Below are 17507 nucleotides of genomic sequence, written 5' to 3' on the forward strand. Positions count from 1 at the left end.
AAGTATTGTTTAATTACAGCATTGATAGATCACTGTGATGAAGGACCTTGGTTTAGTTTAGTTTATGAATTGCTGAAAGTCAGCTTCGAGAAAATTAAATGCACTGAGGAGACTCTCATTATCCAGCCTTCGTCCAAGGATTTTGACCCAGAAACTCCTGTTTGAATCTCTGGGCAACTGAACACACAACACACAGAGAAGCTGGCAACTAGCAACCCACTTTAATCCCTATGAAATAAGATTTCTCGACTGATGAAGTTATTTGGATACAGGAACACATCTGTGTTCTGACATTTCGGTTGTGGCGACAGGAGAAAAAAAAACAAGGAGAAGGGCATTTACAAATTTCGATTCACAATACACAAGGCCTGCAGTATGTACAAGGTGACAGTGCTAGGAAAATCAGTCCATCAGTAGTTTATCTCTGTAGCACCTCTGTAGCACAAATCGACCATATACCGGAAAAACAAAACAAATGTAGTTGTTGTTAAAAACTGAGTAATATGCCTGAAAAAATCTGTCAAAAATAAAGGCATTAATATTTTTAGATTGGCCAAGTTTGTGAATTAATTTAAGAAAATTAACATAGAAAGGATATTGTCATAGAAAAAACAGACAACATTAACAATATACAATATTGATTAATACACATAATTTAAACCAAAAATGGTACAAAATATTTCCAGATTTTAGGGTTCCTACATAGTTTTCCTATTTCCAAGCATCAGTCGTTTTCCATAATTTTACTCTTTAAACAGACCTCATAGTTGTGACCAGTTCATGTGCTACTAGAAGATAACATGATAGTGAACAAAGGTATACCTCAATATAGCAGATGAACGGTTAACAGGAGCAAATATGACAATAAAAGTAACGGATATTAAAGCGCCAAATGGGACCAAGGATAATTTCGTGGCAATTTTACAGGCTGTTATAAACCTCCTTCACCACACGGAGATTTGCATGATAGAATTTGTTTTTCCACATGTAGGAACCCTGAGACAGTTTTGGGTTTGAAAAGTGGAGTCGCCAAATGACCATTTGAATGACGTCATTACATAAAAGATCTCATCTGTTTACTACAATGACACATCTACTAGTTTGCATTCAACATGTTTCTTCTATTACAAATAATTCTTTCAATATGTGACTAAGACATTTAAATACTGGGTTCCCCCTACAATACTTCTTTTAAACCCCTTTACCCCCATTTACCTCTTGCAGTCCGGCAATAAAACACCTTTACTGAAAAGATCCTGCAGATGGACGTTGCGACACTTGCGTTCCAAACAGTTTCAAGTTTGGCTGGATTGAAAAATAGATATTTTGTTGCTGGTTATTTGATTTGAAGGGAAAAGAAGGGAAAAAAAAAAAAGTGTAGTCCAACAAAACCTCAATGCAGAGAGGACGTTAGCATAATTAGCTTCCTGTAGAAAGAAAACGGGAGTGTGCTGTTATTGAATTAATGCAACGAGGTATGGAGTTGATACCACCCAGAGTCATATTCATATTAAAATGGAGGAGAAAAGCACAGCAGCTGACCAAAAACAAATAAACAAAGAAAACAAAATAACCTATCAACAAAATAACACAGAAAAACAAACAAACAAAAAAAACATTCAAAAATAAAAACTAAAATAATAATAACAATAATAACAATAATTCTTATAATTAATGTCAAAATAATAATTAAAAAAAGAAAAGCTCTGTCTGCTTTAGCTGCTGATTCACTGATTCAGAGCAGGCTAAAGCACCACTGTAAATACATTAACTCAAAAATAGAAAAGTAGCATGCATTAAAAGAGCGCCTGTGTGTCCGTGTCTCTTCCTGCTCCTGCGCTGCGCTCTCGGAGCCGGTTAATACAGCACTCAGTACAAATCCACCTCCATTAGCTTACTTCCTATTGGCTCAGTCTCCATTGACCAAGTAATAACATAGTGGAGCCGTGTGTTTTTCCTCTCTAATACAGCGGTCCGGGGCCATCGTCCTGAGGGAAATGTGAGTGGAGGAGCGTCTCCATGTAGGAGACGTAGCCGCTGCTCGGCGTGTAGCCGTCGGACATGTGCTGGGGCGGCGGGGGAGGGGACTGGGAAGACAGGAGGGGGTCAGAGTTCAATGTCGACCGAAAGGGGGTCGTCGCCGGCGTCAGCGTGGGGTCTGAGCCCAGGGACGACCGCGTTAGAGCTTCCGCGATACTGATGCTCGTGTCCATTGGGCCCTCTGCTTCCATCCCAAAGCCGTTGGTCGGGGCGGCGAGGAGGGGGGCTTCCTGATGAGCCACGCTGGGCCGGGACAGAGGTTGCAACGAGGTTGGCGGTGTACTAATACTGTCACGTTGTGTTGTTGGTGCTGCTACAGGGGCCGTAGTTAGGGGACAGGCGGGCGGATTTGTTGTTTCCATGGGAGTCTCGGTGGGCGGGGCCGAGCTGGGGGGCAGGCGGCGGCGTTTGGCTGCTTGAGCTTCGTCTGCTGAGGAGACTTCCTCCTGAGGTACAGGTATGGCCTGGAGACAGACAGGTACAGAAACAGGAGGTGATTTGTGTGTTGTCCATTTACTTAAACACACCAACGTTTTTAAGTGTCCCAAAAAAAGAAAACAATCAAACTTTCTGACAGTGGGACAAAAAGTGTCAACGCTATATGTGTGCGTATTCATTTTCCACCATTATGATGGATTACATGAAGCTTAGTGCTAATTAGGGATGTCACAATTACTTGTTTTCACAATAAATCGCTGTATTAAACACCACAATTAATTAATCGTAAAGATTCTTAAATACTGTCACTTTCCAGAAAAGATTATGTTGTAAACACAGAGGCAGATGTGCACAAAAGTTAAGGTAAATGTAAGAAATACTTGTCCATTTAACCAACATAACATACAATTGGTAGGAATTTAAATGTTAGCGTCTCATTTGTGATAAAAAAAAAAAAAACAAGAAAACAATTAAAATAAACTTAAACATTTGGTACATTATAGATGACTAATAATGATTTGAACATTTAAAACACTGTCAACACCCCTGGAGGATTAATAATTGGTTATATATTAATAGTAGGTGGTGGTTAAAATGTTTAGTGTAAATAATTAGTAATGTAATTATATTTTGACTGTATTTGATTTTACACATTGATATGTTGTGAAATTAATTAATGCATAATAATCATGATAATCGTAATACCGTGATTATTTCTCTGACAATGATCGTACAAAGAAAATCTATAATCGTGACATCCCTAGTGCTTATGATCTGTCCTGTCTTGGTTGATTTACCACTTTGACATGAGCTATGAAATCTGTAATTATAAAATAACTTTAAAACGAACGGGGGGTTTGGGAGTCAACCCGGCCTTCATCTGCACGAATGTTCACGGAAATCTTCTCTGACATCAGAGTCCTTTAGATGTTAAAGCTGAATTAAAGTTTCAGAAGCACATCAACACTCATTTACCAGATAAAATAAATATTTATCCAAATGAACTTCCCACACATATTCGCCCACACACAGGCTGCAAAGTTGTTGTTTTTTAGAATTAAAAAAAAGTTGTTTATCTGCAACCACTTTAAGCTGCTGTTGGCTTTCCCCTTCTTACTGTTTTCTGATGCAGAGTTAAAGTTAAATACTCACAAGTCGGGCTCGGACCCTCTTGGGCAGCTCCTGGTCCATATGATGGATCTCTGAATGCTTTATCATCAGCTGACTCTGGTCCTGAAACTCAACCTGCACATACATGATAAAACTCTGGGTTAATTAACCAGCATTTCCAACTCTTTTGTCCCAAGTGAGAGGAGCACACGGCTAAAGAGGACACTCCACTAGGTCATGAAGAGTCTATTACGGCGGCTGGGTGAGTAAAAAACACAAACACAGACTCTTGGCTTTCAGAAAATCTTGAGCAAAAAAAGGACAAGGTTAAAATAGTGACACCGAGACACCGTCTAGGTACTGTATAGGCTTGTTTTTCTTTTCCTCATGGTACCGATGTTCTTTGTCCCTAAGTGGGATTCTCAGGACCGCAGCCACCAGGCCGCACAGGGACATGAAAAGACCGACTGAAAATAAACCTCAACTGAGCAGCATCTGAGAAACAAGATTGAGATGCCAAAACATAACTGGAAGTGTTTCCTGTGTATAATGAATAAGAGCAACAGCCTGGAAGATTGGTTCAATATTTTAAATATTATATTCAAGGCAATTAATTGACGCTTTAACTCAGAGACTGAATGAGCCAGACGGAGGTTCAATGACTTGGTTCAGCGAGTCATTAAAACGTCTCCTCTGTGTGTGTGTGTATTTGTGTCCACTCAGAATAATAGTTACAGATGATCTTATAAAACCAGTGACACGGCGAAATATGAGATGAACAACCTCATTTGACCTGGTCTGCTAATGCAGCCCCCCTCCCACCCCCCCCACCATGTACCCAAGTGACTATCAAGATGGCTTCCTCCGACACCAGTCCCAAAATTGTCTACTCCCGATTTCGAATTTTCCACTTTGTAAGCACTCTTCATATTTACCCCATAAATTCCCCCCAGCATGCACCAGTGATCCCTGCACTTTACTTTTTAATGCCGCGCTGTATCAAAATGCTCGGCCATAATCTACAGGAGCAGCGGAGCATTTCACGTGTTGATAAATACCAGGGCTGGGAGCCACACCGGAGGCTGGCGAAGCCGTGAGACAGAGCGTCCCCACTACCGAAAGTTCACAGGTTCAATCACTTCCACTCCTGCTGCAGCGGCGCATCAGATGAAGTATGTAAATGACACCATTACTCACACACTACTTGCCACTACACTGTTTTTTTTCTGCACCGCGCCTCAGTGTGGTTCAGGCATGCACTTGATTTGATGCAGGGTGATTTGACTTGGAAGTGTTCATGCATTTACACAAACTGCTGGTGTGAATCCCACTGTTTACAGTTGCTGAGAAATGAGATTTGTGTGCTCTTCCCTTCATAAATGCACCCACAAATCTAAACTGTGTTTTTACAAGAGATGTATTCAGATCATTCAAAGAGATTTGATGTTGTGTGTTTTTTCCCACTCACCTGATAGAGCTTGTGGCTGTGCTGTTTGACAAAGGAAGCGTTGAGGACCTGACCCTCGGGTGTGCTGACCACAATCAACTCCCCTATTTCAGGAGGGCCGCTACGCAGGCAGTCGTGACTCTGGAGGAGGAGGAGGAGGAGGAGGAGGAGGAGGAGGAGGGGGAGAGGGAGAGGGAGAGGACGAAGATGAGGACATTTAGGAGAGCTGCTTGTGTCATTCTACTAAACCAGCTTTTAAAATGCAGATGAGCCTGTGATTTAAAAGTAACATTAAAAGTAACTGACCTGAGGCAGCTAGCAGAAAGACTGAGTATACAGAGTAATGAACTTTGACTAATACATGTTTCTAATAAAGTTTTTTTTTTTTTGGCAGGATTCATTAGGTTCCTCCATGTTCTCTTTTTTATGAAACTTCCAAGTGCTTTAAAGTGTTTTACCAAGCAGCAGAAGATAAAGTTAAACATCCCTGATTGCATAATATGTTGTGTTATTTTACCTTCATTTACTTGTTGTTTCTAGTTCAACCTTCTTTTCTCACACACAAACAGTTAAGCTAAAGATTTTTGCAGCCAACTTTACAGTGGTGAGTCATTCTCAAAGTCATTTTCATTTCCTGAGATGCCCAGGCAAACAAAAAAACAAATACCAGCTGCTGAATATGTCTCTGCTTTTTAAAAAAGGCACCGTTTGTGGAAACAGTTTCTATAAATTGTCCACAGGTTGGTGTGTAACTGAACTGAAGGACACACTCACCAGTATATTCTCTGGGTGCAGATTGTCACAGTATGAGCCGTCGTCAAAGTTGACCTCGTAGAACGACTGCGTTGCCATGCCGATGATGGTGCAGTGATAGTACCAGCCGTCGTTGTTGCGACCGATCACTTTCTGGCCCAGGTTCAGAGTCGGCGGGCCTTTGGGTGCTGTCCGAGGCTGGAGGGAGGGAAACGCAGATGGTTAAGACGGATTTTTAACTGGAAAGTCACTCCAGTGGGAAATCACTAAAATGCTGAATAAGAGGAATAATACGACTGATTTAACACAAGACACAGGTGGTGAGTCCTATTTTACAACACAGATTTACAAACATATTAAAATCGTAGACATTTGCATCGTTATTCTTCTGCTGCTTCTAAAAAATCTTCAGCCACTCAGACATTTCACAAACATAAACTGTTTTCTCCACTTCAATGAAGCCTAAAAGCCATTTTCCCTTCCAACACGTATCCTTTTTAAAAACAATCACTGCTTCACAACGACGCATTTCCTTGATGTTCGCGACAACAGCAAATCGTTTTATCCACTTCTGAAAACAAATTTATGTCAACAGCTATTATTTTTACCAAATCTCCTATCACATCTGAAAATAAAATAACGAGCGTGTGTGGGTTTAAGTCGGCCAGGGGCAAACTATTCCACAAAGGGCCGGTGTGGCTGCAGGTTTTTGTTCAGACCAAGCAGCAGCACACCGACCTTGACTCAGTCCCCAGTCTTCAGACAGCTGATTGGTCAAACTGTGTGCTCTCGATTGGTTGGAACAAAAACCTGCAGCCACACAGCCCTTTGAGGAATGGTTCGCCCATGCCTGGAAAGGGGTTGTTCAACATCTTAGCAAATTGGCCCACTGCCATAATTCCTATAGTTTTAGCAGTAGGTTTGTTACCTTCAATTGTTGGTGCAAGCTATTTTTAGATCGGCCGGGCAGAGCTGTGAGCTGCTCAAAGCTATGCGACGGAGGTTCATGGGATTTCTTGGTTTCCCTCATCAAACTCATTAAATACACAATCCAACAACTCCAAAACGCTCTCATGGACAAGTTGTGACCTGCACATTCACCGCGCTATGAGATAACGGAACGTTACAAGACAGAGTTGTTTTCGAGGTAAATTCATGCAAAACCGCTGATGTACGTTCATTTCGGCAAACAGTCTCTGCATTTGCCTCGAAAACAACTCCTCGTAACGTTCCATTATTATCTCATAGCGTGGTGAATGTGCAGGTCACAAATTGTCCACGAGAGCGTTTTGGAGTTGTTGGATTATGTATTTGATGAGTTTGATCAAACCAAGAAATACCATGAGCCTCCGTAGCGTAGCTCTGAGCAGCTCGCGGCTCTGCACCGACAATTAAAGGTAACAACTATAGGGATTATGGCAATGGGCCTATTTGCCAAAATGTTGAACTACCCCTTTAAGCTGACAGTGGTGGACATTGTGCACGTACCTTCGGAGGGACTCTTTTATGCCTGTGGCAGGTGACGGACACCACATACGGCCAGTCGGCGGGCTTCATGACCACTCCCGCGATTTGGGCGCAGGTGACGTGGAAAGAGGTGGCGCAGTTCTCGTACGAGCACTGGATGCAGGCGCCGCGGTTCTGATTGGCATTCTTTCCGTGACAGAACACACACTTCTGCAACGAGAAGGAAAAATACAAAGACTTCTGGTTGGTGATTCAGGTTAGACACAAATCCCCCTTGACCTCATTATCTTATTTTTTCATTCTTGGATTTCTCTTTCATGGATGTTCAAAGATAACAAGAATTTTATTATGGTCCTCAGTTTTGAAAAACCTTGTGCTTTGCAAGAAACACTTACTTATGTAACCAGGGTGGTTAGCCTATTTTTTTTTTTTTTTTTACCATTTTATTTCATGTAAATTACGATGTCAAAGATTCTCAGCTACGGTAAATGCTTAAATGTAAATCTGGACCAGAGACATAATACAAGCTGTGTAAATAACCCTCATCCCTTCACTTCTTAGACTACTGTGTCGGTCAGACTGCTTTTGTCACAGCCATGATTTCACTCCTAGTGTCAAAACTCTCTGAGGTTACAGATGTTGAACTTTTTGATGAGAGACACCAAAAGTGTTCACTGGACAGATAAATGCTTTATACACAGAAATATGGAAATCTAGCTCTTGATGCTAACAACCCCACCCTGCTGCTCCATGCACTGCGATTTAGCTACAGGATAAAAAAAAATAAAAAAAAAGACATGTCACTCTTTTATTCAGGTCTTTCACGCCGTCAAATTGCAGGAATAATCACATGAAACAAAGATGATGGAGGATTCAGCAGTGTAACCATTTTCTCTCCTCTCAGATCTTTGATTCTGTTTGGTTCTCAGGTTTCTAATCATTAAAAATAGAACAAATGTTTTCAGCTTTCATAACATGCTGGTGCAGTTATCAGTGTCAGTGGCGTGGTGAGATTTTCTTCCCAACTCAAACTCACTTCTTTACAGAGCAACTTTGTGTTCGTTAACAGCAGCCCCAGCACGCACTGAGACATTCAAAACATGCTTCTCATCTTTTTTTTCCCTCTCCCTTGCATCCCTTTTTGGTACTTTGCACCACTCGTTCAACCTCTCCTCTTACACAATCATACAAGGAAGTCACCATTTTGCCTTGGGGGCGTCTTTCTTTTCTTCTTCGAGTCCCTTCATTCAGTCACCACATGATGACTGTGAAATTACCACCAACCAACCAAGTCTTTGCCCTCGTCCATGATCCAGGTCTTACTTTCCACTAAGCCGCTTTGACACGTACCACCCCGGCACATGCAAGCCCACAACGTTCGTTTCATTCACTTCAACTCCTTCAACCCTCCGTGCCTCCTGCTCTTCGTCTTGACGCCTTCCCTCCCAGTCGCACATTTGTCCCCCGATTCGGTGAAAGGCGAGAGAACGAGGAAGAGAGATGAGAAGCTGGGATGCAACAAGAGTAAGAGCAGAGCAACAAGAGAATCTGGCCTCTAAAATAGAGTTATATTCTCAATACACAAAGGCTTCACGTGAGTTCATCTATCTTCACATCCTTTGAGAAATCACCTGCCAAGAAATAAATCTGACAAGAGAAAAAAGGAATGATATACATTCCACTCATGACGCCATGTTTTAGTTGAACAAACAGACTCAACCCGGTCTCCCACCGGCTTCAACAACTGTCTCATCTTATGTGCCCGATATTGTTCTGTGTACTTGCTTTATTGTGATTATCCATCATCATCCCCGGTCTATGTCTTTCCAATCCCTCCCTTTGTCTCTCATCCTTCCCTCTCCGCTCTCCCCCTTCTGACAAATCGCACGGCGAGCAGCTGTAGTGTGGCGCATGGGTGATCAATAAAAAATAAAAATTCTTTATTAAAGTGCCAATACTTCATTTTTGTACTGGTGCAGGGAAAAAAATGTACAACAGTTCTCAACGGAGCTGTACTGTGTGATATTTCACCGACTGCCATGGCTTACACTTTTCTCCAGCTGGAAGAGGTTTTCCACTGCTCAACTCACTGACAGGCGGTGACACAGAACCAGAGGAGCGTGTTAGAAATTCAGTTGCACCAACAAACACTACTTGTATGTCCACTTTTTTTTGCCTCATTCCAATTTGCTGTTTTTACATAAACATTTAATCTGCAATTCCAATACTTTGGCCCTGGCCTCTGTTAGATTATAATTTTACATGCCAATGCGCACTACATCTAACTTCTATGTACCTTGCTGACTTCAAAATTGGAGCAGCAATTCATATAATAATAATAATAATAATTTTGTATTATGTGAGAATGGAAGAGTTTGGATTTGTGTCTGTTACTGTGTCAGAAAAAAATATGAAATACCGAAGACAAAAGCAACTTATGTGAAATCTCTCAGTCTCTGAAAAGAAAACCCCTGAAAGATGGGAGGAAGAACCGAAGATTGCTGAACACTGTGCAATATAAACGGGTTCCACGGCTGCATGTTCACATTTGATCAGCCCAGTCATCCAAATCATTAGACCGCAGAGTTTCTTCTCACAGCCTTTTAAGAAGAGATGGAGGAAACCTGCTTTGACAGCACTCAGATGCAAATGTCATCCAGCTTGTCTTGGATAGATTATTCCGAGAGAAAAAGGGAGATTTGCGATAATGCGCCAGCAAGCACTGCTGTTGATGGGTAAGTGGAGGCGAAGCACAGAGGTGGCGAGAGCAAAGGAAAGGAGGGGACGAGTTGTGTTCAAAGACGCGGCAGCAATGGGGAAATTACCTCCTGCCCACGGGATCGATGCAGTTCATTTGGCGCAGTGAGAAATGACAGCTGATTATTCAGCCATTCCCCTCAGCACATCTGTTTTACCCCGTGTCCTCCACAGTTCACAAAAACATGATCTATCCATCCACCAGGGAAGGAGAGTGGGTAACGGAGAGTGACAGATACGGAGGCAGTGAGTGAGAGAGACAGGAATTCGCTTTAAGGTAGATAAAGACTGAAGGAGGGAGAAAAGGAAATAAAGTGTTGAACAAGTAAAGAAAGCAAGACAAAAGAAACGAATGGCTGCGCTGAGAAGTGTGCACAGGAGGAAAGTTTCTTCAAAAGAGAGAGAGAGATTTGCTATCTTTTTGCATAGAGGTGAGGATTTTAACTGTAAAGTTTAAACTTGAATATGTGTGTCTGGCATCACAGTCCACTGCAGGAAGGACGACTACATCTTTTCTTCTACCGCCCCTACTTACCAGATTCTTGCGTGTTTCTGGAACAGCACTGACGTCCACCGGTTCTCTTTCAATGGCGCTGACGAAGCGAGCTTCAGCCACAGCTATAGCACAGATGACATGGACCCACCTGGTGACACAGAAAAAGACAGAGGAAAGAGGGCGCGTTCAAAAAACGTACACTAGTGGAGATACAAAGCAGATCACTCCTGACTGCTGAAGTCAGAAATTGTCAGAGCATTGTGTGTGTATACTTTACAAACTCACTTGGTTGGTTTTGATGTTAAAACTTTACCTATCTATCCATTACAGATAATAAGAAAAACAATCTCTTTGAAGAATTTGTTAGACAATGTGTCGATGACTCCTATTTTGAGCTGCAACTAATTTTTTTTCTATCTCATTTATTATTATACAGAATTAATCTATTCTGTGTTCCTCCTACGGACTGAAAAGTGCCATTGGTATGAATGTGAGTAGGACCAGCTGTTTGTCAACCATGTCACACTAATCCATACCATAGATCGGCAACCTGCCCGGGGTGGATTGGCTCCCGCCCACAACAATCATATACAGCAGGTATGGCTGATAGTTAAAAGGGAGCGAATGAGACGCACAGTAGGTTGAGGTTACAGTCCTCGCTGCAGTCGGCTCCGGTTCAAATCCTGCATCAGGCAGCATATCATTCCCTCCTCTCTCTGCCTCCCCATTTCCTGTCTCTCTCAACTATACTATCCAATAAAAAGGCATAAAAAGTCCAAAAATGTACTTTTAAAAAAAAGGAGCGAATGGATGAACAGCTGTAACCCATGCATGTGCCACTGACCGATTATCCGTGGTAGTCTTCAAAGCTCCTCCCCGTAAATTGCAGAGACAACACTCCTGAAAAACAAAACAAATGAGGGGTAAGTTTAGGCAGTGAGGGGATTGTTGAACAAAATGCCACAGAGCCGATTGATTTCTTCTTCCATGACAAAATGCAGGGCTGTGGGAGTTAAATAAGGCTCAAAGTCTGATCAATTCTGAGTAACAATGTCTTTTTATGGCACAAGTTACCGCAAGTGCTACCACTCACCACTGTCCAGGCTCCTGCTGCACATCTGGAGCACATCCAGGTATCGCTGACAGAGTCTGGCTTCACACCATAACAACCTGAAAGAGAGGAGAGATTCCTGACTTCTCACATTTTGCACTTGATTTTGTAAAGCACTATCTACATGCACCAGTGTATTAATGTTCAGTATGCATAGTCCCCATAGCATTACACCAGTATTAATTAAATGATTCCTAATCCTTATAATTGCTTTCAATGCTTTGTTTTCTTGTCAGTTACCGGAAAAGCCTGCTTACATTTTATCTATAACTCTCCCAATCTCCTCATCACGATCTCTAATTTGAGCTCCTGAACCAAAACACACTGGCACGTTCGTGTAACACCTAGGCAGGTCTGAATGATTTTTAGTTGGATGTCCACAATGAGGAGCACAGGGATGGGGATTGGGGGGAGGGAGAGGGGGGGCAGAGCTGTGTTTTTGACAGGAGTTCTTTCTGCTTCATGTCGTCTTATCAATAGCAGAGCTGCTTCCCCACAGCTGAGCCCAGCTCATCCATGGATGACTAATGAACTGGCCTTTTTGAAGGTGCACTTCAGCTTTAGGGATAATAAGAACCCTGGAGGGTTGGTGTGTGCGTTGTGTGTGTTACTGACTGTGCTGTAACTCATGTGGTTGTATGTGCAGTTTGACACAGCCCCACATGTAGACGTTTGGGGAAGTAAACACTTTCTTATTATACAGCTAGATATTACATATGATGTTTATTTGAACATATTTTGCTCATCTGCATCATGATTTGAAAACAAAAACAAATCAATGTCTTTTTTTGTATAAATAACTGATGTTGACATTTGGCGAAGTGAAGTAGAGCGAATGGAGTGAGAGAGAGAGAAAGAGAGTAAGAGAGAGAGAGAGAGAGAGATCTCAGACACAGTGTTAACAAGCTGCCTGTCCTCTCACACTCTCCTTTGACAGAAGTCATATGCCCTTAAAAGTTGATTTGCTTCTTGAAATGCTAAAGTGCGGAAAGCAGAGTAAATAATAGCTGGGGAAGTTCATGTCTACAGAGAGGTCTTGTGTTGCATGAGCAGCCTCTTAGCTAGTTTAACCAGAGTCAAGGGGAGTTAAACTATGAAGCCTCGCAGAGTGCGGCAACGGGGGAATTCAGCTGACAGTTTGTTGCACTGTTGTGGTCGGGCCTCATCTTCGGTGCTTCCTATTTTTTCAGTGCTATTCTCAGGGGTCCGGAGATGCAAAAAAAAAAAAAAAAAAAGTTGGAATACCTAGTAGAGCCCGTCTAGGCTGTCAGCTCATATGTGAGCTTGCAGCTGGCTGAGACCAAGATTGAGTGTTATAAATCAGCAGCTGAACACACTCAAATACAACTTATTTTCTACAATTTTAAATCTACAAAATATTGTTGACGGACATGAGCTTTAATGCATTATTATCACAGCCATTAGTATCTGCCTGTGATGCAAACCATTCTGTAAATAATAGTTATCTGCATAACTGGTGCTGCTCCAGTGAAAAAGTTATAAACAACTCCCTTTGCTAGAAAGCTTCATGAAACTGGGAGAGTGCTGACTCTTCATGAACAGGATACAAACTATTTGATTTACTATTCATGGTCATCTTTAAAAAAAAAAAAAAAAACATTAGCTAATTCAGTTGCTGTACTGAAGGTTTTTTTTTACTTACTGGCATGGACCTGCATTTTGCAAGATGAGCAGCGGATCAGTAGACTGGTTCCATCCTCTCCAATGTGACAGTTGGTGGGAGGAGGCGCTGTGTTTCCTGCTCCGACACTGAAGCACATCTCTGGGACCAATGGACGAGTCATGCTGCTATGATGGGGAAGGGAGGGGCGCGGGCTGTCGTTTGCAACGGACACACCGGTCTGTGGCTGGAAATGCCAGAGAAGAGAGGTTTGTGATTATATGTTTTTCTTTTTAATGGATGGGCGAATGGAAAGAACATCGACATGACCAATACGACAAGTAACCTGCTGAGTTTGTTAATACTGTCACCACTACCATTGCTACTTCACTGACACATATAGTGCCATATTTCTGCTGTGACGTATGACTTTACCTTGGTATAGGGACAGAAGAGTGAACAGATAGCACAGTGTGGTTGGAGAGCTGCCACTGCAACATTGAAGGCTTTCTCTGCCAGGAAGTTGGGAGAGTGATTCTGCCACAGGTGCTCCTGTTTCTTCATATCACTGTCCAGGGGTATGGGGGACGATAGATCTGTGGGCAAGCAACAAAATGCATTAACAGGATTTTTTCTGACAGCTGAGAATAGTATTGACAGGTATTGCCCCCTCCCCCTCTCTATTAAATGTGAAAATAGGCTGAAAATCATGGGACATGCATGTTCTGATGATACAAATGTGAAATCTGAAATGTGTGTTTCCCTTCTATAATAAAGGCAACGTCTTTCCACACATGGGCTTCATTCGCCTTTCAAACGGGGCAGAGCTCCATGGGAAACAGTAGGAGAGACACAGCCCGACAAGGGAACCGTAATCTGACGAAAAAACAAGCGCATCACACCGAATGCGCGCTGTTACGGTTTCGCTTTCGCGCATCTACATTAAGAGTGATGGGTTTGTGCGCATAAAAGATGCTACATCTTAACAGCCATACACGCATGCACGCACACACACTTTAACCAATGTCGCCTTTGCCTGATTAAGGTTCTGTAGGAAAACGAGGCCATCGTCTGGGAGAAGTTACTTGTATTAGAGACAAGTTAGCTGAAATGATTTGGGGGGTTTCTTCCTTACAAATGCACAGAAAGCATTTTCGGTTTTTTAAAATAGGAGCCCTTGCCAAGAGACAAAAATAGCAGATTCTGTTCCAGACAACAAAAACAACAACACCGCTCCTGAATTATTGGCTGATGAACACAAATAGCAGAGACATCAACAACTTGCTGCTGTGGGTCAGGAATCAATTTAGCTGTGAAGGCCCTTAAGCTACTGATCCAGACAGTTTGTTAGACCAGGAAAGAAGGCAGAGCAATCTTTTTTACAAGATTCCCATTTAACTCTCTCTTTGCTTCCACCGCCCGTCTCCTCTCTCTCTTTGTCCCCCGTCCACTCTTCTGAAGGACAGACCCTGAGCTGGGTCCCCTGCTACCGACTTAAAGTGACTTTGAAAGCAGGTAATTGGAAGTCATGATCCCTGGATCAATAAGTGTCAGTCAAAAAAATAAATAAAATAAATAAATAAGTAATAAGTCAAAAGAGAGGGGTGGAAAAAGCAGCCTTGCAGTCTTGATTTCATTATCCCCACAAGGAGCTTTAGTCCTGTTTGTTTTTCTTTCTCCAGATCGATAATCAAAACAAAAATGCCGTCTTCTTCAATCTTCAAGAACCGTGATGGAGAAGACAGTGAGTGGGATGAATAATGAGGAGGGCAGAGGGAAAGAAAGCGGATTGTATGGATGGATAGAAAACTGTGAGGGTTCCTATGATAGAGCTTGTGTGAATCATGTTTTAATATTTCATATGTGAATTTCTAACAGTTTCTTCCCAATAATTATCTTATAATTAATTCTTTTGACCTTTATTTCTATTCATGTCATTGAAAGATTAAACAGAACTTACTCCACACGACAGTTTGTTTCTCAGCTGTAGTTCAGATTCATCACATTGTTGCGGGTGGTATGAAAACTTTCTATTCAGATGTGGTTGAGTTTACAATAAAAATATATTCATACGAAAATAAAGTAACGGCAAAATAAGTATGCAGTAACAGAAACGGAGCATGTACCTTTATCACTGGTTGATTCTTGCTTGACTATGGAGAGAGGGGAGCGCATGGGTGGCTTGCTGAGGGGGTGACGCCGACTCTTTTTCACCTCTGTTGGCATCTTCATCTTGGAGTAGCATGCCTGAAAAAAAAAGTTTATTTTGTTTTGCATTTTCTAAAATCATACTGTTTTTAACCTTGTAATGTGAAGCAGAAAAATCTTTTCAACATTTTCAATGGTTGACATTAGTTTAGTAAATTACTTATGTGCTGTGGGAAAATGTTGTATTTATAAAACATTAGTGCAGGCACCAGCCTTGCTGATTCTTAGATGTAATTTGTATATTTCACTGATATCATGGTGATTTTTTGGTTGAATTAACCAGCACTACCTGCGGCTGTGGTAGAAAGCTTTTATCACGTAAGTTACAACATTTGCACAATAAAATACCAGAAGCTTTACAACTCAAAAGGGAAAAATCTGTTAACTTTCAGTCAGGAACAATCTAAACAGGGTGGCACTCACATCAAGCTTGCTGTCTGCTGGGATGCCACTCTGACTTGAGGTCAAAGGTTTTCCAACCTCTGGGCGAATGGCCATGCTGCTATTTGAATTCCTGATGCCAGATGTAGCAAACTGTTCAAACGCTGCCTCGAATCCGGTGATGACGTTGTGGGCATTTGACATCTTCTTTGGCTTTTTCTGCTTCTTTTTCTCGCTGTCTTCTGTCGAGCTCTGTGGTTTGGCCTCAGATTCTGAGAAGAAGATCACGATTATAGTTTGCACTGATTTCACAATTGAGATAGAGCTGAAAGGAGAAAATTTGATGGGACATTTTTACTGACATGTATGGAAAAATAAAGTTCTGACAGGGGTATGTATCTGTCATGTTGAGCTGGACAGTTAGTCTGTATCTATGCCAAAGAGTGGTGTGGAGTGTATAAATGAGATGATGTGTATATTAGAGGAGTGTCACTTGCACATGTACTAAGTGTTGTTATGTAACTGGATCGTTACTGTAAGTAAAGGAGCATTTCATTGATTTCTGTATTCATGAGATATAGAAGAAGAATTTCCCTCACAGCTGGCAAAGAGGAAAGAAAAACACTTCAGAGGAAGGTGAAAAGGTAATAAGCTGGATGATTTACTGTGATTACGGGACTGGGGACTGTGCTACGAGGGTGTGAAATAAAAAATTTAGGAGGTTCCTTCTTAAATGTTTTTTGTTTTAATCAAAGCAGTTACTCTGATTTCATTCTGCAAATATACAAAGTTCAAGATAATCCAAAGAAACGCTTCTACGCTTCAAAAGGAAGCGTCTGTGTTAGCTTTGATGATATCAACATTTATCTAGTGCTGTGCTGTACTACACTTTGACCTACACTGTGAATCTCTTGTTTCCTGTGTTTACATCGTCAAACTGCAACTCACTGCTTATGTCGTCCTCACCTTCTGTGGTAGGATTCTCAGCTGCTTTCGCCGCAGCTTCCGCGGCCTCCTGCTCTTCACGCTCCATGGCCTCTAGGGTCATCATGGCCTCTTTGGCGAGGCGCTCCTCCCTCTCCTTTCTCCGCTGGGCCTCGCGCTCCTCCACCTGACGTTGGTACTCAGCAGCGTTCAGCTCGATGCCTTCCTCCGCCAGCACCTTCACCTCATCCAGCTTTAGACGGCGGAACAGCTTCATCTTTTGCATGGCCCTGGGGTAGAGCAGAGAGACACGTGTGTAAAAACTTTGTCATTTGTCAAAAACACGAACACACACACACACACATACATCACTTGTAGAAGAGATATCTTCACCAGGGCCAAATGAGGTCAGATCCTCAACCACACAATTTGCAGTTCCAATAAAACTCTAGCGGCCCATTGAGTTCAATGCTTATCTGGACTATGCGTTTGCCTCAGGAACTTATGCATATTATGGCGCTTTTCCACTAGCGCGGCACAGCCCGGCCCACTTTTTTTGCTTTTCCACTAGCCCTAGTACCTGGTACCATTTTTAGTACCTCCTCGGCCCTGGTTCCAAGCGAGCCGAAGCGATACTAAAATGTGACGTCAGCTGACTGCCTTCCACTGATTGGTCACTGGAAGAGTGCGAGCGCTACGTCCGATATGAGAATCAAACCGGGAAATTTCAAAAACAGAGCGGCAACAGCGCCCG

At 42.2% G+C, this 17507-nt stretch overlaps 1 protein-coding gene across 1 annotated transcript in view; it reads right to left on the reverse strand.

Annotated features, from left to right (window-relative positions):
- Positions 1–236: 236 nt before the first annotated feature.
- The window catches only part of kdm4b (lysine (K)-specific demethylase 4B), a 46348-nt gene continuing 29077 nt past the window's right edge, over positions 237–17507 (reverse strand). Inside the window, exons 10-22 of the mRNA XM_083970973.1 lie at positions 16778–17043; positions 15872–16101; positions 15367–15487; positions 13676–13836; positions 13283–13487; positions 11602–11678; positions 11353–11408; positions 10548–10656; positions 7277–7465; positions 5810–5986; positions 5057–5176; positions 3631–3723; positions 237–2504 (exon numbers count right to left, since the gene is read on the reverse strand). Of these exons, the coding sequence (XP_083827099.1) occupies positions 1962–2504; positions 3631–3723; positions 5057–5176; positions 5810–5986; positions 7277–7465; positions 10548–10656; positions 11353–11408; positions 11602–11678; positions 13283–13487; positions 13676–13836; positions 15367–15487; positions 15872–16101; positions 16778–17043 (2347 nt within the window). The 3' untranslated portion in view covers positions 237–1961. The remainder of the gene's footprint in view (positions 2505–3630; positions 3724–5056; positions 5177–5809; positions 5987–7276; positions 7466–10547; positions 10657–11352; positions 11409–11601; positions 11679–13282; positions 13488–13675; positions 13837–15366; positions 15488–15871; positions 16102–16777; positions 17044–17507) is intronic.

The sequence above is a fragment of the Trachurus trachurus genome (genome assembly GCF_905171665.1).
Source record: "Trachurus trachurus genome assembly, chromosome: 4".
Classification (NCBI taxonomy): Eukaryota; Metazoa; Chordata; class Actinopteri; order Carangiformes; family Carangidae; genus Trachurus; species Trachurus trachurus.